Raw genomic sequence first — 26,012 nt, 5'->3', positions numbered from 1 at the left:
CATCATCACCATAGCTTGACCTCCTCTCCCAGTAGTTTTAACATCCTTTTTCTCTTAAATCAACTGCTTCAGTTCCAATCAGCTGCAGCTCTAGCAGGTACAAACCTGAACAAAAAAATTAATCTACAGACAAATTCATACAAAACACAGCGTGGCTGTTATCAGATCCAAAAATCAAAACAGAAAAATATGATGAGAACTGCCCAACTGGTTTTTAGTTTGCTAATTATTTGGGCTGGAAGAGACAAGAAGGAAAACACATTCCTAAAGGAAAATATGTGTGTGTGTGTGTGTGTGTGCGTGCGCACATGTATAAAGAACGACAGCGTAGCTTTGAAAAGGTAAGTTTAAAAAATTCTAGAACAGTAAGATCTCCTAGATTCATAACCAAAAGATCTTAACAAAACCGACAAAGCACCGTCCCCGAATAGATCGGCGTCCTCTTCAAAGTTTTGCACCATTTTTCTTTACTAAAATGACAGAGTACAAGTGAAAATGAGTTACCTGAGGAAACTCCTCCCAGGATCTATTCTGCATGAATCAGATGCTAAGACTTTCTTACAACAGTCCTTGGCCCACAAAAGGATACTTTTATTAAATATGATTACTTTATTCTTATTACTTATAGTATCAGACAGAGGAACAAGGCCCGAAGAAGGCAACCAGCGATGAAGTGTTTTTTCTTCTCAAAAGGGTTGCCTTTACCCTCTCACAAAAATGGATACTGAATTAACAGCTGATTTAGAAGGCAATTGATGACAATTTTTAAAACACTACACTTAAATCTTGAATTTTGAAGCTTGGATTTGTGTGTTCAATTTTGAAAACAAAAACCTAAATTCATTGTGAAACAAAGCGCTCTCACACTTTGCCAGAACCTCAAATTGTAGCATGTGAACCCTAGCGTTAGAAATCATCCTGTCATTAACAATAAAAGAGAATAATGAATTTAATAAAAGATAGAATAGTCTATATAAGGCTGCTTCAGGAAGATCTCTGTGATAGGAACACAGCTGTTTATACCTTAAAATTACCTCACAATAGAGAAATAGAGAAATAAAATAAGAATTTCAAAAGCCTGCCATGTAATTACGAGCTAGTCTACTTGGAGAAATTAAGATGCAAGCAATACTGCTAACACTACAGCAATGCCGATAAACATTATGCATGGAAACATTCCCTAAAGAGTAACTTTTTCCATGTAGCAGGTCACATGAACCACTGACTTACAGAAGACTAATACAGTATTTTCAGTACTACTTTCTATTCTACTCATTCTAAAGCACTTTGGTTTGTTTGAGGATTCTTTCATATCACTATTGTGCACTGAGGCAGTTCCCCCCCCCCCCCCCCCCCAAGAATTGTCCATAGCTCCCAATTCTGCTTTAACAACCTCCTATTCCAAGCATCTCCTCAGCTGCAAAGACTGAGGCACAAAGTCATTATTGAAAATATCATCTTATAGCACCCTAGGTCTCTACCTAAACGCCACAAGAAGAGATGACTTGGGGCAGAAGTGCTGAACACTCATGGAAAGGTTTAAAGAAAAAGCTTTGGAAAAATAAAACCATTTCCAACAGCTGACACTGAGGAGCCAGTCTCGACTTGAGACACAAAAAGCAAACCTGAAGCAACTGAGGTCTTAAACGCAGAACATCCCCAAAACTTGAAGCTCATCTTAAGATACAGGTAAACGCAGTTCCCCTCAATCTGCAGACCTGAATCTCAGCTGTTTGGGGGGGGGGCCCCCACACACAATGTGTGTACTTACTAAGAGGGAGCCTTCACACCAAAGTTTAAGTAGGAACTACGGGAAAAGGAAGGAGTTACATCTGAGTTGCAGCTACCATGTCTTATCCTACAGCTCTCCTCTTGAGCCTTGAGCCCTTGCCTGCTCTCAATGTGGGCTTGAAACAGTTCCTTCTCCTCCTATACAGGAGGAGTCTTCAAAAAACACCACAGACTACAAAGCCACCTTCAAAGTTTTTGTTAGGGTAAAAATGATCCATTTGTTCTCCAGTGCCGTTCTGCATCGAGACTGAGCCTCGCTTACCAACGAACACTTGCTGCTGTGCTGCAGAATTGCTGGAGGCCAGCTCCAGGTCATTTCTCTCTTAGCAGCTACACTATTCACTATTCAAAAATATATTGTCAAAATGAAAACTGATCTGCAGATCCACACCAACATAATTCAAAGTTAAACACAAAACTAATATACAACCCCACTGTGTAGCAGAAATTCATCACCAGGTTTGGATTTCAGCAATATTTTTAAGCAAAGAAATGCTTTTTGTAGGCTAAATTAAAAATCATTAATCCTTTATTTAAGGAAATCAAGGCACAGAGCAGCACAAAAAGAAACAGAAAACTGATTTAGCTTACAATTTTTCTTAAACACCACACATACACAATGGATACCAGCTGCTGACCACACTTGTATATATTAGACTCATGTGCTTATTTAGAGGTCAGTCACAGTATTTTCAGAGCACTCAAAAAAATCCAGCTAAGTCAGCTGAACATATACGGATATAAAACCCCACATGCTCGAAGCTCACTGTTCATACTTGCATCAGGCACAAAGATACAACTTCAGGTTATAGTAGTGTGGGGTCCTTCCTAGCACCTGAGCAGACATGAGCAATTTAACAAGTACATAAGCTTGACTGAAAGCTTTCCTCCTGGACTTGTGTTAGATTGTTATATGGTTCCTCACACCTAGAATCATTTGAACAAGAAAAGCCACCAGTCTAACTACCAAATAAAACAAGTACATACACCCTCCTGGATGTTCTCATTAAACTTCCTAAAAAGCAAGGACTACAACAAAGGCCTTCTACAAGTCTACAAATCTGGTACTCAGTATTCATAACTGTTGACATCTCCTGTACCAAACAGCATCTTACCTCAAGTTCACAATCAGGAAGTACCGACTATAAGTATGAAAAGAACAAGCCAGTTAGGCAGAGGGTTGGGTGGGTTTTTTTGGTTGTTGTTTATTTAAAAAAAAAAAAACAAATAAATACAAGAGAGAGGGAGAGAGAGCTGTCCTGAAAGGTACCATTTTTCAAAAACACATAGCTCCCACTAAGCTGCATTATGGCAGCTCACCCAATATGCTCCTAACACACACGTTATCTCTGTTCAAATAGTAAGATTCATTAGTGAGCATTAAGCCTGAATAATTAATTACGAAAATAAAATCAGGAAATGTCATTTAAAGGTTATGAAAAAAGTACTTAAATAGTCTTAAAATGCTGTTCAGATTGACGCACATATGTGCACAGATCACGTACATATAGGTAAGATCTCTCAAAAGCTGAGTTTAGTAACAAGATCATTATGAAATGCTTTAATAAAGGATGTGATTCAAGTTTAAATGAAGTTGTAATTTGAAAAAGCAATAGTCATTATTCTTGTAGGCATGCCCAAAGACCACAAAAAGTAAGAGTGCTGAGTAAATACACTTTGTATGTTTGGCAATCACCTGCTAAATAGATTAGTTCAATTATTATGTAATGGTTCATTTCAGCTTCCAGCCTTTTATTCCATGCAAACTGGGTGCAAAGCGCTTCTACCTTAGTTAAGTGGTCAAATAGTTTTTCTGGGACCATCTTATATACCCTTTTGCACAGCTGCAAAATTTATGAAGTGCAAATTTTCATCATTTCCCTGGTTCACATCAATCCCTCACATTTACTAAAGGTTTTGAATTGCCATCATTTCAACCAATCTCATTATTACTCAACTCCAGGCCACTATGTCATGTGACCTGACAACATCTAACACTCAGAGAAACTGTCATTTTTTGCCTCAAAAGATCAGAGTAGCAGTCACGGTAAATAAATCACTGTGTATTTCTAGCTAAACGTGATGAGGGTTGACAAGATCCATTTGTTTGCATTAAGTAATTTATCTATCAAAATCTTCCCTATATTAGTGAGGTTTCTTTGTTCCATATTTACCAAAGCCTTGAGACTGGTGAAACCATCTTGCCACATGAGCTCATACGTTGTCCAGTTTCAATTTTTTCTTCTTTTTTTTTTTTTTTGCAGGTTGTTCTGAAGCCTGTACAGGATTGCAATGTTACAGCCTCTGGCAACAAAAATTCTCATCTCACTACAGGGCATACCACTATGATTCCTGTGGTACTAGTATGCTCAGGCCCTTTTCCCCCTCACAGCAGCTCCCTTACTTTAGATTGGTTTCTAACTAATTCATACTAACCAGTGGAAACGTCTGTAAGAAACTTTATCCTCACCTCTGTATGGACCTTTACGTTCATTTTATAGCTGCCTAGCTATGAAATGGTTTAAACAAAAGAAACTGGGAAAAAAACAGTCAGACTTAATCTGAACTAAACACCTATGCACCAAAGAAAGGACAAATTTTAAACAAAATCTGTACAGTCCTCCCCCCCCGCCCCAATACACTCCCAGAAGCAGTTTGCACAACAGGACTACACAGCCAGAGTGGGACAACCTGTGAAAGAAAACAGGTGTGCACCTATACGGTCTTAACACTAAACCAGTATTCAGTCAAACCAAGCTGCCCCGTTATATTCCCCATTTGGCTTCCACAGAGAGCATTTATACCAACCATCTATTACTGGATCATTATTTTATACCATTCTATGTTTTCCCAATTGCAGATCAGGCTTGAGTAGCAATGAGAAGTAGCAAGCAAGTCTCAAGCTACAGGGAAAGTCGACGCAATCTCCGTGTTACAGCTGAGGCTACGGACCTGATGGCACTGCCCCAGGTCTCCCAGCAGGAAGGGGTGCAGGGAGGAAGCCCCGAAGCCAGTCTTCCTGCCCATGCTTGTTCCTGAACAGCAGAGCCCAATAACAAAGTGTCATTGGGGATGGCTACCATTTCAGGAAATGGCTATGGCTAGGCTGGGGACCTACGACAGAGGGGAGGTGCAGAAGTTGAATTACAAGCTGGGAGTCAAGACGACAAGGATTCAAGTTATCTCTGGCCCAGTCTGTTGGAACAGCCACCAAACAATAGCAGTCTTTTGAGTTATTTATTCCATATTTGGATCTTTCTCTAGTATTATGAGTAGGGAACTTAAAGGTAGGCTAAAAGGGGAAATTACTAGAGCAGCATACTTTCTCTTGTCCTTACCCTTGCTTCTTTTCAGCTTCAAACAGGTGAAGTGGCAAAGAGGTTAGAGTAACATGGATGAATCCACTTCAATGTGATTCAGAATAAATGGTTTAACACATAAAAAAAAAAAAAAAGGTTTAACAAAAGAAAAATGGTTTGGATGCTGGTTAAAATGTTTACTGTAGCAGTGAACCACTCCAGTTACAAACACGGCAAAGAATCAGACAGACAGACATTTACGGTCAAATTCCTCCTCTTGAAAGGAAATTTTCTATCAGCTTTGTACCATGATTACACAATAACTGTAAGAGGAGAGCTGTTTCAAGAGAAGTATTAACATCTACAATTTCAACAATTCAATTTGTACTAAGGGAAAAAGAATAAAAGAAAATAAAATATCCCCAAAATAGGTCACAACAAGCTGCCCTTCTCAGTACCTAAAGCTACAACTGTTCTTGGCTTTAGTGGCATAGGAAATTGAAAACAGCATAAACGCATCATATATAGTTTCCTGTATATAGCACCATAATAAGGTATTATCTCTAATACAAAGGAAGCTGCCACTACTGTGAGCCCAGGTTAAAAAAACCCTCAACAGAAAGGGAACTCTGACCATAGCCCTTATGTCATGATCAGGTAGAGATTTTGTTTTGTTTTTAAAACAGAACAGGCAGTGAATGCGGACAAGCAAAGTCACTGTCACTCAAATAATTACCTTCGTGTGATCAGCTGAGCCTGTCTTCAAGTGGCTAGGGATCAGGGGATTTCCTTCTTGCTTTCGAATTCTTTCAGCAGTGCAACTTAATCTACAGTTCCCAGCCCATTCTTTATACTCTTCACTGCTTAGTGCAGTACACGTGCTGTCAGTGAGGTGCCATTAGAACTTTCTTCCCTGTAATCTTCTGCATACTTGCTAACATCTCTGACCTTGCTTATCACATTTGCTAAGTATATGGCTAGCCATAAACTGCAGCATTTGAACCACACAAAAATCAGATAAAAACAAAAAAAAAGGGAAAGAAAATAAAATGTATGCAAAAGAAGAAATTCATCAGGTCATTAGTATACCACATCCACATTTTACAGGTTCATTTTTCTGAAAGCTTTTTAAAGATCACAGGTCCTCCAAGCTAGGAGGGACACTCACATCATTTAGGTCCAAAACGGTCACTATTCCCAACAGCAGAAAAGAGGATATTGGCGGGGGGGGGGGGGGGGGGGGGGGGGGGAGAGAAAAAGAAAAAAATAATTCAGTATAGCACAGTCCCTCTCTCACACTTGAGGTCTACATTAGAAAAGCCCTGGAGTGCAATGTCAAACGATGACCGAATCATCCTCCAAATTCCCCAAGTCATGGAGTACTCACCAAAACACATCTGAACAAGACTCAGCAAGCACGCAAGGGAGCTCATGGCCAAGGAAAACTGGATAGACTAGCATTATGCACTATATCTCCCTGCAGTGGAGACATTCTACAGGCTGCCATGCACATGTAAGACAAGCAGAAGAGATCTGCAAAATTCATCGGTTTTCTTCTCCTGTTTTATAATTCTTGACAAAAAACATTCAGAATTTAGCATGAGCTAAATTCAACAAAAATCCATTTAAATCCTACCCTCCAGAGACCATCTCAATTTCAACTTTCCAATACATTCACAGTCGGGCTTACAATTGATTGATGCCAGCCCATGAGGTCAAAGAAAATGCAAACCCCTTCTGGCTATTTACAGATGCTACATTTATCTAGAACTCAAATCCATACAATTTTGAAATTCAAATCCAGGATGCTTTAACATTCAGCAAGCCAAAAATTAACTCAGTAACTCAGTAACAATAGCTGAAAAAGCTGAAAAGCAAAAAAGAACAACAGACCGCAGAAGCTAGAGTCAACCCACAGATTTTGTTAATTCAGTTCTTGTTAAAGGAAGAACAAAAATAAGCAAAACGTCCCTGCTGTAAAACAGAACTAGACAGGAGGGGCTGAAGCACACAAAGTGGGATGCTATAGAAGACTCTCATTGTGCTGGTAAGAGATAACTGCTGGAAACAAAATCCACCGAGTCTCAGAGTGCAAACACAGCAGATCCCATGATCACTGAGATCTGCTGGCAGCAAAACCGTCCAGAAATTCACTGAGAGTGTGGCAGTATAGTGGCCCTGGCAAGATTTCCACACATGTATACCCTCCGCAAAAGATAAGTTCTTGTAGGATTTGGCTGACAAGACTCATCTGCAGAAATCTTCCATGAGCTGTCTGCAAACTTGAATTCTTCACTGATGAAAAAATTCCCCAAGCCCTGGAAACAGATATCAGCTTGATAAAATTCAGAAATTGCTGACGGATAGAGTCTCCTCAGGTCACTAACTCAAGTTTTGTTTTTTTAAATGGGGGGGGGGGGAGGGGAAGGTTGCTTGTTTTTTGCCCCCTCTCCAACATATGCTACTTCATTCAATTCTTGATTTAGGCTACCAGACTGACCAACTCCTTGATCCCACAAACAAAATAAGGACCAAAACTAGCAAAGCAGGGAGACCTCTGGACATGAAAACACTCAGGCACTTCTCCTTCCACAGCACAAAGGTAGTGTGGATGTTTTCTGTAAGCACGGACATATGCTCAACCTCTGTCTCAACTGCTAAGGCAGAGTGAAGCACAACATATTCTACAAGGTCCTTCCATTAAAACAAGGATATTTAAGGAAGGCAGCCCAATACCATAAAATCACTGAGGAGATAAATTATCTTGCTGTACTTCACTGAAGGCAAGAAGCTTGTACTTTGATAAATGCTGTGCAGAGGTGATTCCCTAATGCCAGGGCTGCACATATCCAAAGCTGATCTTTGCAGTAACTCTTCCCTTCCATTCCAGCGCCCTTGCTGAGGAGCAGCTGAATCGCTATATTCCAGCCCTCACAAAACTCACAAAGCGAAGGCTTAGAGAGATGCAGACTGCATCATGCTTAAAGGAGCAGGAAAAGTGATTCCAGGGAAAGGAAAACTGAGCTTCCATAAGTCACGTATGCTTTTCATTCTTGGTCACTTTTCCTAAGCACCTATAAAACACTGATGTTAAGGAATTTCCTAAACTCGGGGGGAGTTTGTTCCCATTAAAGAATAAAAGAGGATTCAAAACAATTGTTCCTGTATGCAAAGCAGGCTTGACAATCAAATAGCAACACTAGGAACCAAACTCTTTTGAGCAGAATTCTGGATTTCTGGAAGAGGTAGAAGACTTCTGATAGGAGGAGCCTGGAGATCTGCCTTGCAAACTGTCAAAAGGACAGGATTTACCTAAAGAGGAGCTCCTGCTGATGAGGATATTCCTCCTCAAAGAGGAGGAAGGCGTCACAAGACTGCACAAACTTTCATGCTTAGGGAAATAAAAGGTCTGTGTGTCAATTCATCAGATTTATTGCGTCTTCTTCAAAGTTTATGCATTAATGGGATGATCCATGACTGAAAAGGGACTTCCTGCCAGAAGAAAGGACTCTCTTCATATAAATTACTTTGCAAAAAAAAAAATTTGTATTGATTTATTCACAGAAATAAATGATAAGCTGTCACAGATTTCTAGACTATTGTGAAATATTATACATATGTATTTTGCAGAGTCAAAAAAACTTACCTAAACATTTCTAGAAAAAGAGAAAATAAATCCAACTCAAGGGGCAAACTCAATGCACATGCAATAAAGGTATGTCAAACATCTCATATTGACTTAAACACTTACTCCACATCTGTAAGTCTTATATGTATCCATATAGAGTCAAATGAAAATGTGCTTTTTTAATCTACATATTTATCCTCCCAGACACCTTTTAATTTTCAGAGCATCCCCTGGGTGCAAACTTGCCACAAATTTGACTCCAAATCCTTGAAGAGCAAGTATACTCCCCCATCTCTCAGCTGGCTGCCAGCCAGGAACAGACTTCCTGCGTAACACACTACACAGCTCCTATCAACCCCTGCTTCAGCAACTCTCACAAACTTTAAAATAAGTATCACGACAGCTGAAAAGCAGTAAGATTGATTTGTGATCAGACAAAGAGCTAGATAAGAAGATAATGCAGAAAACAAGCCAATTCCCATATGCACCTAAAATCTTCACTCCTGTGGCTACGTAAGCTTCCCACAGATTCCATATGAATTCCTGCACACCTTCTCTCTGAATTTTGGGGATATTAACAATATCAAGGCCCTCACATTTAAAAGCTTAACACACAAAATCACTAGTCCAGAGGGCCACATTTAGCAAAGCCATTTAACAATACGCAGTCAATACCAAAGCAAATGATATAGCTACAGCCAGAAGACCAGAATGGGAATATTTTTGCAGATAAATGAAAGCGTTTATATAGTCAAAACTGGGGTTCATTTCTAGCTGTGTCACATAAACTCCTTATGTAATCCTGAGCAGATTAAATAATCGTTAAATAAACTTACTGTTTCAGTTCCCAAACTCATGCTCACGTGCTGCTTCTTCTCTCCCCTCCTTCTATGCTTTCCTTTATACTGAAAAAGGGACCTTCAGGATAGGCCCGTATGAGTTTTCAAATTTCTCAGCCAAGAACAGATGCACCTAAAATTGTTTTTTTTAATATAAGCAAAATTTCCATCATCAGTTGCATCATGAGATCTGTATGTTGTAAACTAACCATATCACCAATATAAGCTCAGACAGAAAATGACAACTAAAAACCTATGCAAAACGCACTAAAAACTTATTTCACAATCTAGTTATTCTTTCTCAAGCTTCAGTTTTCAGCATCACTCTCATGTTTGTGTATATATTGAATAGATACACTTTTTCATTTCTCAAGAGTTTCAACAACATCAAAAAGTATTTTATGAAATTTACAAGTAGATGAAAAACAGCATCAACTGTAGTCATAACTCTCCAAGAGATTACAGACCTAGTAAGCAGGTCAACGCAAAACAAAGTGCATTGGTTTTTATTAGAAATCATTTCAGAGTGATGATTGTGAACAATTTCAGGTCATGAGACCTAGCCAATGAAAAGCTATAACATACTGTTTGTCATAGACAAACATCTCTCTCACACATTCGTTATCTTCTCTGTAACGTGCAGAAGGTGGAGGACACTAGCCAAGAGAATATGAACGTGCACTTGGACACAACAGTTTTCTATAAATTGCAACACTTCTGCCTGCTAATTTCATGCTTCTCTGAATACTTTTCAGTAGCCCAACTTATACTCTACTTGTTCTAACCTGAGTGACCATACTTGCAATAGACCTTCCCACTTAGGTCCTGTAAGTGCTCCTAAGTAGCCCTAGAGCAAACACAAAGCACCGCAAGGGCTTAGTGCTAGCAACCATTTTCCTGTTAAATTCCATCCACCTCTGCCTTCACCTTGACTCTTTTTTCACGCTAACGTTTTTCTAATTTGTCTTACAGCTGAAGTCTCAGCACTGGAATAAGCTATCAAGAGCAGAGGCGGATCTTCCACTCTCTCATAGCATCCTAGCAGAACAGCCAGACTGGCCCAGACTCACATCAAAAAAAAAAAAAAAACAGTGGCCCATCCCTCCAAAGGAAACAGCACCCAGACAACTGCAGGGGTTCCACTAGCACTCTAATTCAGTCACCGGACCTGAAATACACCATAAAAACAAAATGCACCACAACCTACCTCCAGGCAAAAGTTACATTTCTGCAAAGCACAAATTACTGGGCTTAACACTGGGGCATATTGGTGAAATTAAACAGCATGTTTTGGATTACCTAGTAGAACCCTCCTCTGCAGCAGTGATTTCTGGCTTTAAAGTCTACATACCTTCAACTGACAGTCTTTGTTGCTTTGTCTTACAGCGCATACCAATAACAGTATTTATTATGAGAGCAAGCAACATAACTATGGAGTATACGTTCCCATTGTTTCGTAATGTTGAGCTGTTGTATCATAAAGAGGAGGTAAGAACAACCATTCACTAGAAGATAATAGAAAAGCAAGTGAACTTACCATATTTTACTTAGAATTCACTTAGCCCAAGACAGATTGGCAAAGACTTTTTCCTTAAACACTTGCTTTGCAGGTTCTGCAAAGTTGGAGGTTCCCATCAACTCAAAGTTTCTGAATTAGCTAGTTTCTAGTATTTTAGATGTTTTCCCAAAACCCAAACACAGGAAACACAGCTATTTCACATTAAAATAAACGTCAGGGGCTCCAGTTCCAAAGTGTTTGGCTATCACCCATTGGCGCTAAGCAACTGACATATTCTTCCAACCGGTTGCCACGTTGTGCACTGAATACACAACTGAGAAAGCATCAAGTGGAAACAGCTTGTTACTGCAATAAAATCATTTAATTCAGACTACACTAACCCTTTTCACTCATTTTATAGGGATAACATCGCCACAGTTAACACAAAAGAGGACAGCACTTCACCACAAGGCCAGATATGCAGCTGCCTGAAGGATATTTTTGAAGAGCTCAGTGTTAAAGCCTGTATGGCCCATGGGAAGCGCCAGCAAAAAAAGCATTATCTTGGTAGAGAGAGGAAGGGAGTGGGAACAAGCATTTTCAGTCAGACATGTGAGAAAGGAGCATAAGAGGATGATGAAGGTACATGGGGTGAACCACCTTTTGGAAAGGGTGAATCATGAACACTCAGCATGATTTCAATACCTTTCTTTACAGATTTTATTGATTCATAAATGCACAAGAGATGTACTCATAGCTGTGGATCCCAACAAGGAAAAAGTGTTTTTTAAAAGACAGAGAAACCCCCGCTCTATCAATACGAAAGATGTCACTGAGCACCCAGTTTCCTCTCCACTGAAATAACGACAGAAACCAACGAACTATACACGAAAACTGCCGGCCACATCCTTCAGTGCGGTAGTGGAAGATGACCAGGAGAAGGGTGATCATGGAACCAGGATAGATCATCCTCCCACGTTTTTCAGTGCACAGGACATTTAAATAAGGAGATGGTTTAATCTCTTTGGCATTGGAGTTTATTCAGTATCTTTTATATCATCACAGAGAAGCTTTCTACTGAAGCCCAGGACAAAGTCAGGAGGACCTTTGTTTTATGCCTTGAGGAAGTCATCCGATCTTTATGAGGCTTTTCTCCTGTACAACTGAAAAAATGAATTTAGTACCCCCTTATTAACTTCACATTGGAGTTGTGAATTGCTCCAAGGTCTTTCTGTCAGGTAGAACGTGCAGGCAACGTGCAAGAACTGCAATAGCACTGGTACATTGCAAAGACAGAATTTTACTCTTCAGAAGTACCTTTAAGCCAAGAATCAACATATCCCAAAAAGCATTTGTAAACTGCTGCAGTGCCTCACCAGAAAGATAAAATTGTAGGCTCCTAGCTAGAATGAATGATAAGGTTTGATAAGGCAAAACACGTAAAAAGAAAAGACAAAGTCTCCTCATGTTGAAGATGAACGCAAAATCCTTTCTCCCTTCTCCCATACAGCCAGTTATCATATACCCTCCGATCTGACGCAAACGGGAAAAACATCTCTGTCACAAAACCAAAACAGAGCATTGTAAAGCAATTAAGACATTGCACAGCATTCCTTGTGCCTTTACCCTACCCCACTAACCCTACAAAAAACAAATCAGCCTGTCAACTTATTGGTCCATCATTCTACAGGAAAAAGACAGTTGACATTAACCCTCAAAACCTTTGAGAGTCACAAGTAGGCACATACATTTCTCAATTGGAAATGCACCAATCCTCAACTGCATGGACCAGCACCTGTCCTTTTTTTTTTTTTTTTTAAATATGCAACATATACACACACATATAGGTACATACACGTATGCCTAAGATTTACACACGCAACATACCTGTCCTGCTCAGAAAACCAGCAGTTTCCCATACCAGATTGTGTCCTACGGCACCCTGAGTTGGCAAAATGTGTATAGTGGGAAACAACCACATATTCTGCTCTCCCATATTCTCAATGCAAAATTCAGCACACATTTACATGCAGCACATAAAACAGGCACTCTGGCACTCAGTTTCTTCAAGCCCAATAGCAAGCTCAATACCATACACCGCAAGAATAGATATGAGTAAAAGCAATTGCTCCAAGAACAAGATGCTCCTTAATGACAGCCTTTGCTACATTAACATTAGCTACTGAGACCACAGTAATACAAGATTCATACTGTGCCTTGGATATGATCATTTTCTAAGAGATCTCCTTAAAAAAAGGAGAGGGAAAACAAAAGGGGATTTTTAATAGAGGTAATGGCAACATGAAGTTTTTGGCCTTTGTTTTAAATAAAGGCAGGCTCTAGACCAACAGCATTCATTAAACCCAGATTACCTTCAACAAGATCTCTTTAAGCTATTCCCTCTTCAAAATGCCATTTCCCAAATGCAGTTCCTTTTGCTAGATCACACTATAATGGCTAAGGAGATAAAAAGAGAGTCCCCCATCAAGTAAGTGCCTCATTGGTACCACATACAAGCCACCAAAAACAAACAGCAGCAGGATTTGCACTTCTAGGGAGCTGCTGAGACTAAGGAGGTATTGTTTCCAGCATCAGGAAGGCTGCTGAGTGTTAATTCAAAACAAAACTGGAAAGGACCTCTAGTGGGCTGAAACTGCACTGCTCAGGTGTCAGAGAAACGTCCTTCCACTTCACCTCCCTGCATTTACACCCACTTGTTTCAGCACTTGCCAGCAAAGCCAGATAGTTTTCCTTAGCGACTGGCATCAGGAGAAGATACAAATGCAATTACAAAAGGAAGCTTCCTTTTCGTTTCAGCTGATAGGAAGTATTCCTCTGATCCATCCCCAGTCTTTGCAGGGACACATCTTGATTTGCTTTAGAAAAGCAATAAACAAGTTCAAATTCATCATATAGCTTACTAACATGCTGGACCACTTCCAAGTGTTCATGTGGATTAATGTTGATGTGATGCCAAGGGAGGTCCAAAGAAGCTCTGACTCAGACACGCATTTGGAATGAGGATTCAAAATATTAAGACTGTTTCATGGGATCTGATTGCATTTTGTTCCTCTGAAACTTTTTAGCTGTAGGCAGATTCACATAGGCAGAAATAGCATCGTAAACGCATTCTTAAGGTAACTCCTTCTGGGTGAAGGAGCTCAAAATTCTTTATCTGAGCTCAACCAAAGCATAATTTCATATGAAACTCATGTGAAAAAAAAATTAGTGAGTGTATTCAGGAGAATACTTGGATAATCAAACAGATCAGATTAAGAAAGCCTATTTATTAGGCATCCCAGTTAATAAGGATATAGCTTGTTTTGAATTGAAGCTGATGATTCACCTTTAAGTCTTTAAAAGACTTCTCTCTTGCTATATACGTAGGTGTGCCTTCAAGTCATATCAGTTCTATCCTTTCCTAAAGTAGCCTAATTTAGATCTTTAGCATTATAGGCCACGACTTGGATCACTTAAATGACCTAAGTAATAACTTCTAGATTCATGTTCATCTTTGAGCAGTTCCACTCAAAGAGTTTATATCAACTGGAAAAGGCCCATAAATTAAAGTTGGCATTGTTAGTCAGAGCAATGAAAAAGAGCTGCTCATTTTCATTCAAAATAACATCCTCTACATTGCAGTGGTGCTCCTTGTGCCATAGCAAGGCACTTCACAGAGCAGTTGCTTGAAGAGAATAAAGCTTGCACTTGGAGTCTGCGGCCAGAAGGACACCATCTGATCTGTCCTTCATATAAAGGGCAACAACAGTACTGTCTTGTCCCGATTGAAATGCATGCCTAGAAAGTCACTCGACATAAATGCCAACATAGAAAACAATGAACAAACCAAAGACACTAACAAGTTCATATCTTATCAACAGAGACACAATGAAAAGCAACCAGACGCAACAAGAGCCTTGACCTTAATCTTTTTCAGTCAACCATCATTGATTAGTACCACCACCGGCAGCAGAATAATGCAACTTATTTTGAAATGGTTCTAATAGCCTAATCGTATGACTTCTGTAGGAACGAGGAATCAAGGCAGAAAAAAAAAAAGTAGCTGTCTTGCAGGTTTTTGAGATTTATTTTATAGTAAGATTGTGTTCAGTAGATAATCTAAAAATCCAGAAACAGGAATAGTCTGAAAGAGACAGCTCTCCCCTTAAGAAGGGCAAGGAATCAGAGTTGAAAAGGGTGAGTTAAGGGCGAGGATGAACAACACAACTTCCTATGAAAATGTTAACTTCCTCAAGTCAAGCAATTCACACTCCTCAGGAATGAAATTCTTGCATCTGAACTGTTTATGATAGAAATAATAGCAAATGAAAAAAGAGGTAGTCAAACACTGAAGAAAAGGGACAGGAAACATGACTTTCAGCAGTCACTGAACGGGGCAGAATACAATATGAACAGAGACGAGTATCACCCTGATTTTAGGAGCAATTAGAACCACTTGTAAGGACAGAGTGGGGAAGAACGAGGAGAGTCATGCATTTTACTTTAGGTCACAACACAAAATTGTGTCCATAGTGTAAAGGAAAAACAAAAACAATTCTTTTTAAATAGGCCAGTCTGCATACACAAGAAAACTTAATAAAACAGAGGAAAAGATCTATGCCACGTTCCTTCTCTTCTGATAATAAAGGTATCAGGTTTAACGTCCGAAGTTTGTAACTTCCTTGGACTCAGTTAACTGTGTCAAATCACAGCATCCATGAAACTATCCACTATTCCTCCAGATGGTTGCTTTTATCAACATCACTGTCCCATTTACTTTTTAGTGTTCCACTTGGTCTGTAATCAAGTACTGCTCATCTGGCAGATAAAGATCAAAATGTCACTTTGAAATACCAGAATTCGTAAATTTTTGCATGAACAGAGCGTTCAGCTTTTATCCATCCAGTTTCTCCCTATCTTTTTCCAATGAGAAGTTTTAACTCACTGTCAAGCTAGCTGCAATTATGAATGCTTTATTACTACTACTTCAACCAGGATGACAGTTCAGAAAAAAATAAATGGAACTCTAAATGCAATGGCCTATTAAAATTCCTCTACCTTCAGTGAATAACTGAACACGACTTCAAATATAGTAATCTATATTTTCATTATTAAATTTTGCATCATGACAGACCATTAATTAGGTAAAATACTCTTCTGTTCTTTCATATAAGAAAAACCATACACTCCGCAACGTTCTTCCAAAGGACGGTCCTACCTTTCACAGCAAACAGAGAGAAACAACATACTACAACCTTCTTTCCATTTTCCACTGTCCAAAAACAAACAAAAAACTGTTCGCTCCCACTAATTGTGGAGTTCTAGAGTAAAGAGAGCAGGAACTGTTTGTGTGACCTAAGCACCGGGAAAATGAAGCTGCATTTCCTCACTTACTAGAAGTAGGTAAAATAATGGAAGATCTACTACACCCAGGGAAAACTTTTCAAGGGGACTGCATTTTCGCAGTTACTTAGACAACTGAGAATTCAAGCACAGGCACGAAGTGATATTTCAGAAACAGCTTAGCTCACATACTGTCTAGCAGTTAAGCAACCCTTGAAAATCCCATGAGATTCAGACTGGTATCTGCAGGCTGCCAAAGGCCATTCACAACCTTATTCTGAAGGATTTAAGTTCAGGTCCCCTGACTTTCAAAGAGACTTAAAATTCTAAATGCATAAAAGTCAGTTTCAGTAATAATTTATGCCACCACATCACTTGGCCAGTTTTCTCATGCAGACAAAAAAAGAGTCAGCCTATCTTGATTTCAATTCATTTCAAACATTATGAAAAAGTCTCCCTGTTAGCCACTCAACATACTATTCTAGTATTTGATTTTAAGAGGAAAAAAGTCACTTTATTCCTGTAATGGCCATGGATAAGTATCAACTACACATTAAAATTTCTAACACTTTGGAGAAGTTTTACTTAAAGAACATTCATTATTAAGACACAGTGAAGCAAGGCAAATCAGGTTTGCAATACCCTCTCTCTAAACATTGGGTTAATCAGGATAACCTTTTTTCCTCTACCATTCCTGTTTGACTAAGAACGACACCTTTTCCAAGGATCATACATGCCGAGACCAATTATTTTATTCCACCTGAAAAGTTTCCAAGCAGTACCTAGCATTAATTCCTGCTCAAATTCTCAAGATAGCATCCTCTCAAAATCACATCAGAGTTCAAACACAGCTTTTAAATAGCTAAGAGGACAGCCAGAGAGGCAGGTTTTTTTTTACATGACATCTCTCACGTACTTTGTTGTCAAATAATGAATGCTATAAAACAGAAGGCTTAATCGATTTATTTTTCCAATCATGCGCCATATCCCTCTGAATTCTAGCACCAGGAGTTCAGAATATACCATAATTAAAACAGACACTTTTCTCACAGAGCAAGGGTATTACTGTGCAACTGTTGCAGGATTTACAGCACCAGTTCAATAAAACACTTAAGCACATGCCAGCCTTTGAGCATGCAAGAACTTCCCCTTAAATCAAAATACTTGCACACTAAACACCAAGCACTCCTTGAATTAGTGTCATAATTATAGATCCCAATAAACAATAATGGTAACAGGTCTGTGGCTTCTTCTGGAGTTTAATCTTTACAAACAGGTTGTATCAGGACAAATCAATAGGCTCTTCCAATCACAACACGATTCTAGGAAAAGTGCTTCCACCTGCTCTTCCTTCCCTCACCCAGCAGCATGCACAAGGAAAGAGTGATGCTGCGTGTAACACTACTCCAGCTAATAACTCCGGCTGCTCTGTTTGTTCTATAGAAGAATTTCATCCTCTTATTGGTCTTATTTAACTAGCTCACCACACAGTGTGCAACAGCAGCAGCAAATTGCACAGACATCACACACGAACGTAACAAAACAGTTTTCAATGTCTGTCTTCTTTCTTCATCCACGTTTTCCTCCTGCCTTTGCACTACACAACACAGCAACAGTACAAATGCATTCAAGTTACCTTCATGACACCAACCATCCTTTTACACATGAACTTCGTTACCATATAACCTCCCTTTTATCTCTTCCCAGTAATTACTCTAACCCTACGACCCTCTATATGTGACAAGCTCTCACACTGTCCTCAGTATAAAGGTTCCCAGTAAGGCTGCACAGCTTCAATACTAATTTTATTTAATTTCATCTTGAGGGGAGGCACTTCACATCTAACAATGCCTCTTTTTGCCTACCTTTTCTCAACATTTTATTCTATGGTCAAACATAGAAACAAATACACACAACCAAGACCGGTTATTTTAGTTTATTTGACTTTCTTCTGAATGCACAATTGTATTTAACCTTAAACACTTTCATGAAGAGCAGCTCAAGAACAGCCCTGAAAGCTAGCCTCACTCTTGAAGTATAGAAGGGCTAATGCATCTGTGCAAAGTCATACAATTTGTTTCACCTACTACCTCAGCAAGCTCATATCTTCACAAAGTAGGTGGTAGCAGCAGAGGGAGACAGGCATGACCTTTTTTAAGATTTCAACTAAGACTCAGGTAATCTGGGAGTGGTTCATACCTATGCCTCCATGCCTTCGATACACAGACTTGCATCAGGATTATACCCCCGCCTCGAATGAAAGTTCTGCCTGTCTCTTCCTGTGAAATATAGTCACATAGTCTGAAAGCTGCAGCCACATTTTCCTCTCTGTTATCTGAAAGAAGTTTTCCAAACTCTCTTCTCTCCGAAGAAACATTCATAACTCAAACAGTACAATCTTTAGAAGTTCTCATACATTCTGGAAAACCAGTAACCTGATAGACCCATCCTCTCTGCACTGTCTGATGTGTGCATGCATGTGCCACTGTATTTATGAACATGCATGATATATAAGCACAATAATACTTGAGGGACACAAGCCAAAGGATGTCTGTCCTCATCATTTTTAAAAAACTACCACAGCTCAGATGAAACTGCAAAACTCTCTGAATCTAATGAGTAGCAGTGAGAAAAAAAAAATCAATTTAAAAGTCATTTTGCCTGTAATAAAGATAACTTACTGCACAGGTGTCAGATCTGGCTGCTTCTTAGGTAACCTACCTGTTTGTGCCACCAAGTGTGTCCATCCACTCCAAACTGCTCCAATTTTTTCATGTGAGAAAAAATGAGTCTCTATCTTCTTGGGCTCAACAAGAAAGATCTCTTTGCTCACCAGCTGCCCATGTTTGTTGCTACCCCAGGCATACAGGCATCCTTCATCTACAATAGATACGGAAATAAAATTAGTGGAAAGTGACATATATAGGACATCACCAGATGCATGCTGTCTTAACACAGCGCGATATGCTGAAGAAAGGACAGCGTTTAATACAACTTCGTTTTTCATTGTATGTTTTTTTTTCCTCTACCATCTCTTTACCACACGCACATGTTTAACCTAGAACATCAGAAGCATCTGCAAGGGCCTTAACAACATGCCTATTTTCTGAGGGCTGCATTGGTTCCCTGAGCTTTGAGGCTGAACTGCCTAGACTTCAGTTCTACTGTGAGCACCTCAAAGATAACTGAAAAGCTTTCAAAGCAAAAGCCAAGTTTTGTTAGAAAACTAACTAGAATAATAAACTTCTCAGAGAAAAAAGCTCAATGCATATGGATGACACAGAATAAAAATAAGAAGGGTTTATAGTTTATACACTACTCTCTCCACCCACTCTGCCCCCGGAGGCCAGTTCTTACCTCTACCCAAAGGCTTAGATTCAGTCCCTTCAATAACTTTCCAAAGTGCAGCAAATAATGCAAGTTCCCTCCAGCACCTGGGATGTTCTGTCACTTCAAAGCCTGTCTGGCTGCACTGCAGTCTCCCAGTCTCTCCACACAAGCTACAGGCTTCCAGCTTTGCCCGCAACTCTCCTGGCCTCTTCAGCTTGAGCAAATTCAGTAACTCCTTAAAAGCAGGGACAGTCTCTAATGCTCCCCGCCCTATCTCATTCAGTCACTTCCCAAAGGAACGTGACACATAGCTAAGAACGCACAACTAAAGTAGGAACCACCCTCCCAAAAAATTGAAGTGTTCTCATACCTCAAAACACTACTAGACCACTACCGAGATACTTTTGTATGCAATTACTTGTCTTCATCCACCTCGCTGCTGACTACGCATTTGCACAAGTGCACGTTCCAGGATGCCACCCAGAGGAATAATTATATTTACAGGAACACCCACTTTGCTTCAGGTGGCTCCTCAGTATCAGTCTGAGTTGCTCACAGCCTAATGACCAACAGACAGTAAGAAGATGGTTCAAGGTGTACTTCTGCAGATGTTATATCAATTCAATCCTTTCAGCACAAGATGATTCAGCCCAGGTTCTAGGCTTCCAGGTGTAAGAAGATACTCCACTTGAAGTACGTAACAGAACATGAACTGTGTCAGACCTCCTGAAGCTAGTCCCCTACCACCTTGCATGAGCATCAAGCCATAAACACTAAACCATGCACACGTGGAATACATGATCACGGGCACAGCAAGACTGGAAATCACATCATTTGCATGGAGTTGTTCAGAGCACACGTCCACCATATCCAAGGCTTCTAGAAGTCTTATTCAACGCTGTACTCGTTACAAGCAGCATGACAAAGTACAAGTTTCAGAGGAAAACAAGCAACACTCAGGCTACCATATATTACTGTTACCAAATTGAGGTCATTAAATAGTTTAAAAAGGCAGTTACCATACTGGAACTCTCTCGGCTTGTCCTTTTTGCCCCCCCCCCCTTTTTTTTTTTAAGCACAGGAAAGACTAGAGACAAGGAGAAGAAAGAAAAAAAAAACCCACATACACACAAATAAAAAAGCCAGTAAGTGTCAAGTTATACCTCCTTGACAGGAGTCTGCAGGACTAATTTCTCAGATAAAAGGAATAACAAACCAAGCAATTATTTCATTAAAACTCTCAACTAAAATTGATAAATTCTTTCCCAGGATAAAGTAAAAATATTTTGGAGAGGGGAAAAAAAAAAGGTGACAGAGACAGCTTGTTTCAAACAATTAAAAAAATTATATTTTCCTATGGTCATATAGGACACAATATTTCCACAACTAACGATGCACTGTTTCTGTCACCTCCTTTTCCTCTCCAGGAGGCGTTTACTTTATCCTCAGAAATGTCACATGCTCAACCCTCATCTCACTTCTTGAGCAGGTTTTAACAAAAACCTAGACCCTAATGCTCAGTAGCATATTCGCTTAACTGGAGGGTTTGGGTCAGTCTGGATATAGATAAAGAAGCAGCACCTCACCTTCACAATCGGGGGCGTTTGTTTTGTTTTGTTTTTTAAATGAACTGCCACTCATGCCACACTCCACTTCAGCAGTCGTGTCAAAAACCTGCCTCATTACAGCTGTTTCATGTTCTACCAGCAGGTGATTCATGAGACAGCCAAAGAAAACTGCACCACACAGTGCACGAGATTCCCGAAAAAATCCCCACAAAGCAGAGCTCACTTATTAAATACTAAACACAGCAATAGCTTGAAACAAACAAGTACCTTTAAAGGCTAACACAGGATGAAGGGCAGCAATGGTACTATATTATTAAAAGCTTTGGCACCTACTTCGGTGGGTTTTGTCTCCCTGTTGCCAAATAGAATGCCTTCTTAAATAAAAAGCAAAAGCATGAAAAAAAAAATCTGTTCACTCAGCAGACAGAAAGCGTTAATTAGCTAAGGCGGATTCTGTTTGTCCTCACAGTTGTTCTTTACTAATAGCATACAGACTTTGCATCTCAGAATTCAATAATTCACATCTTGTAGCATCTCTCCATACAACTAAACCTCTTTGTAGATCTGCATAAGCAAATACTCCAATGCTCCATTTAACAATGGCAGAGGTACCAGATGGCTGCATATGTGCTAAAAAGTTGTTTCTAAAGGGTTAGGTAAGGACTTGTCTTCATAAGGTACAATACAGTTTCCACCCTTCAAAAATGTAAGATTACAACATGAAAAGCAATTCTGTTTTTCCTTCTCCCAGTGTGCCAAAAAAAATACTTTGACTTTCATTATGAATTACTAGATACTTAAAACGTAACATAGGAGCTCTGCCTAAACTCAAAACGTAACATAGGAGCTCTACCTAAAGATCAAAGGATAAATGGTCAAAGGTATGGAAATAATTGATTTAAGCAATTTCTTACTGTTTTAAGTGATTTTTGTGCTTTTACACCATCTCATGTAGTTCTGCACACTGCACAACACAGCATTGTGTTAGAGTCGCCTATTGCAGCTCCAGACTATCTCATGTCTCTGCATAGCCCCAGGCAGAGGCATTCGCTTAGGTGGCAGAAGCAGGATAAACACAGTAGCCTTTCTTGGGGCAACCACCTAACGTAGCCTTTTTCCAAGGACACAGAATTGCACTGGTTAAAATGCTAGTCCCTTCAGAGTTACCTGATGCAGCATCTTGCTGCAACAGCAGAGACATATGCAACCACATTTGTCCGAATCCTTTCGGAGCATCTAACCACCAACTCAGAGAAGCCAGACTGTTACTTACTCATGCCTGGCCCCATGAATTCTGTACGGTTATTCAGAGAATTCAAAATATAAATTCACCTCTTAAAAAGGGAAATTTTTCAGAAACCAGCACAAAACGTCTGCAAGATGCAGGAATGCAAAACAGTTCCTATTTTTAATAAGTTTCTCTCTTTTGAATTAATTCTTGAATTTCAACAACTGACTGCACTAAGTCAGATCAAGTTTTACCAGTTTAATCAAAATCCACAAAAGTTTCTAAAGTACAAAAGCCTTTATAGGCAGAGATAAGGAATTTTACTTCTGTACCTGAGGCTTACCTGTGAGTGACACAGAATGATAGGAGCTTGCAGCAACTCTCTTCACCTTTACACCTTCCAGGCCTAGAGAAAAATTCGTCTTATAAAATTTGCAGAGCAGATATTTTACATATAGACATAAAACACAGCTGTAGCAAATGAATCATCCAAGCTGTACTAAGTATAATATCATTAGGATAATAGAGATTTTTTTAACAAAAGCTTTGCTTATGGATCATAGACACTGCAAGAGTCAGTATTATTTTTCCCGTTGATTATGAACTTTTATCAGAGTATCTGCAGGATAGAATGAGCTTACATGTTTCTAATACCAAGTGACTTTATAATAAAAGGACGCTGCACATCACTCCAAATTATATCTCCACACTATTGCCTTTACAAAGTATCAGATTCTTGGATTACCTGTTACTCCACAGGGTTCCTTTGCTGTCAAGAACAGGGGGAGAGCTTTTCCTTGGCTTGTACGCTTTGCCCGAGATGCCATGCCAGTTCCCCACTGAAACACTGAACCACTCTCTTCCCAGAGAGGATGCAGAGAGAAGAGATTAAAATCCATCAACTACTAACAAAAATCACTTAACCCAGTAACTGGTTTTAAAAGTACATTCATTTCACTTTCACCTGTTGGAGTTATACTTTAGAAGCCCTTCATGCCAGAAGCGTACTTCATACAACATATGGAGAAACCTGGCAAAGTCCTCAGGCAACATGCAGTTGTAGCCTCATTGCACAGGAAAGAAAATGAAGAAAATACTAAGCAATCTGTACCAGCTTTCTAACTCTTACACTAGAGAGTTATTGAGGACTCAGTAACAGAAGTCTCATAGTTGCAGTACTTCAGGAACAGATACGACTTTTATTTATTATTAAAAGCATGTTCCATGGTTGAGCTGCCAGCAAAGAAGTGACCTTTCTCTGCCCTTTCCCTCTTTTTAAGCTAATCTGGTTGTGCGGTCTAGCACACTGAGGGAGTAAAGTCACTTGTCTTCTGCTCAGCAGCAGACAGAGACTTGACCTAGCCCTCAGTGAAGATTTCCATCACACTAGAGCTCAGGGAAGCTTAATTCTCAATATTCATTCAAACACCAGAGATCCCATTCTCCTATTCAGCCAGATATAGATTCCAGGTGCTTGTACTGAAGTTGCATAACCAAAAAAAAAGTTGTGGTTTCTCAACTGTGATACAACTATGCCACCTGGAAGGTTTTCATTTCTACAGTTATTCCATGAACAAACTAGAAATCTATAAAAACAGCAGGAGAAATATTTAGAAGTTATGAGCCTCCCAAATACATACAGCAGAGAGAGCAGAGAAAGTCAGAGGATCAGATTTTCAAAGGTATGTAACTGAACATATACCTTCTAAAATTTTACTCTGAATAGGTCCTTCCCCTCTCAATGAACAGAAAATTTCATTCTTGTGATTTTTCCAGATGTCAATTTCAATTACATTGTTAAAAACATTTTATGCACAGCTCTGTTTTGAAACCCCTTCTACAAAACAAAACTCATTCTTCTGAATATTAAAAAAAATCATGAATTCAAAATAGTAAAAAGATATTTTGATTGATGAGAAGTAATTTTTCCAGGAAAAGAGTAATTTTAGTTTTGTTTCAGAAGCGGAAAAAAAGAAATCAGTATGTTTTCTATCCATCAGAAAATTAACGCGTTAACTAACTGTCACTCTGAATTCTTGAGAACACTTCTTCAGAGATTTCTAGAAAGACGTTTCTAGCCCGTTTATTGTTATGTCAATTTGTATCAAAATCTTACAAGACTTTCAGTGGTAATTTCCCTGTGATATTTTAAATCAATTAAAAACTATAGTAAAATTTACTCCTTTTGTTTTCTAAACCATTAAGAACCCCAAACATTAAAGTACTATCCATTTATTAATGAAACGATAAAGCAAGATGACACATTTACCTGTAGCAGCAAGAGCATGCCTCAGTCCTGCAGCAACATCCACCACCTTCTCTTTCAGGGACTACTCACACAAAAGAAAAATACTTGAGTTGCTCTTTGCCTTTTTTTTTGGTGCACGTCTCAGAGCAAGATATGTCAAGCCAGACACAAAAGTGTAAATGGTTCTATAGAACAGAAACTAATAGAACTATGAAAAGAGTTCTGACAATTCAAGGCTAGGGGAATGTCTTCAGAAGTATCAAGAAAAGAAACTGTACCACCTATACTGAGGCTCGTTCGATATGATCACGCAACAGAAGACTATACCTAGGCACATGTGCACAAAATAAGTGAATTAAGTTTGCACAGAGTAGCTCTATTCTGACTTTTTCTCCACTTCTGAGTACTCTGAGAATTTACTACTCTTCTCACAGATGTAACACTATGTAAAACAAATGACATCAACCCCAAGCATTTAACAAGACACAAACCAAAAGAGAAAATATCCAGATGAATGAATGGGTCACATGATCAGAGAGGAGACAGATTCAAATTAGCACTGCCAACACCACCATTTCCAAGGCACCGTTTTGGAACCGTGTTCCCAGGAAACCTGAAGGCTGTACAAACATCAGGTGATGTAACGCCCATTCATTAACAGACTACTCCTCTCTATATCACCAGATTATCACAAAATTCAAAAAAGTAACAGAGTGGCGCCTGGCACGAGCTACAGGGCTAAATTTCTTGTCTGAGAACCCTTCCAGCTCTGCAGTTATTGCTGTTCCTGTCTTTGCACAGGACAGACATGAGAGTTGATCTGGATGGGAAAGTTTCATTAGGGTTCTTCCAAAAAAAAAAAAAAAAAAAAAAACCAAAAAAATCCTGTGAGAAATTTCTTTTCCTATTGTTGGCTGTAAGCCTAGTAACGTAAACTCTTCTGATATTACAAAAGCATCAGTACCTACTTCTCATAACGTTTTTAAGCGATTAATTTGGAGCTATATTCTGAGTTCCCAACTCACACTCAACAATGCCTCACCAACAAGTATCGGTCAAAGACTTCCATGCGACTTAGAGAAGCAATATTAGATGCTCTGCTGGAGTCCAGCCTATTGCATTTACAAACAAGAGTAGTGGACAACAGAAAAAGCAATATCCAATTTTCCGTCCTATTTCCTCGGAAACTGATATTGTTTGACAAATACCGAAGCTTAGGTAGGGAGAAAATGAATGAACT

At 39.3% G+C, this 26,012-nt stretch overlaps 1 protein-coding gene across 1 annotated transcript in view; it reads right to left on the bottom strand.

Annotated features, from left to right (window-relative positions):
• SERGEF (secretion regulating guanine nucleotide exchange factor) overlaps positions 1-26,012 on the bottom strand; it is a 155,568-nt gene that overhangs the window by 126,364 nt on the left and 3,192 nt on the right. Inside the window, 4 exon segments of the mRNA XM_068944904.1 lie at positions 19,120-19,278; positions 22,868-22,930; positions 23,270-23,383; positions 24,794-24,854. Of these exon segments, the coding sequence (XP_068801005.1) occupies positions 19,120-19,278; positions 22,868-22,930; positions 23,270-23,383; positions 24,794-24,854 (397 nt within the window).

The sequence above is a fragment of the Struthio camelus genome, chromosome 5, assembly GCF_040807025.1.
Source record: "Struthio camelus isolate bStrCam1 chromosome 5, bStrCam1.hap1, whole genome shotgun sequence".
NCBI lineage: Eukaryota > Metazoa > Chordata > Aves > Struthioniformes > Struthionidae > Struthio > Struthio camelus.
Note: the sequence above shows the minus strand (reverse complement) of the source record. Positions and strands in the feature narration are given on the sequence as shown.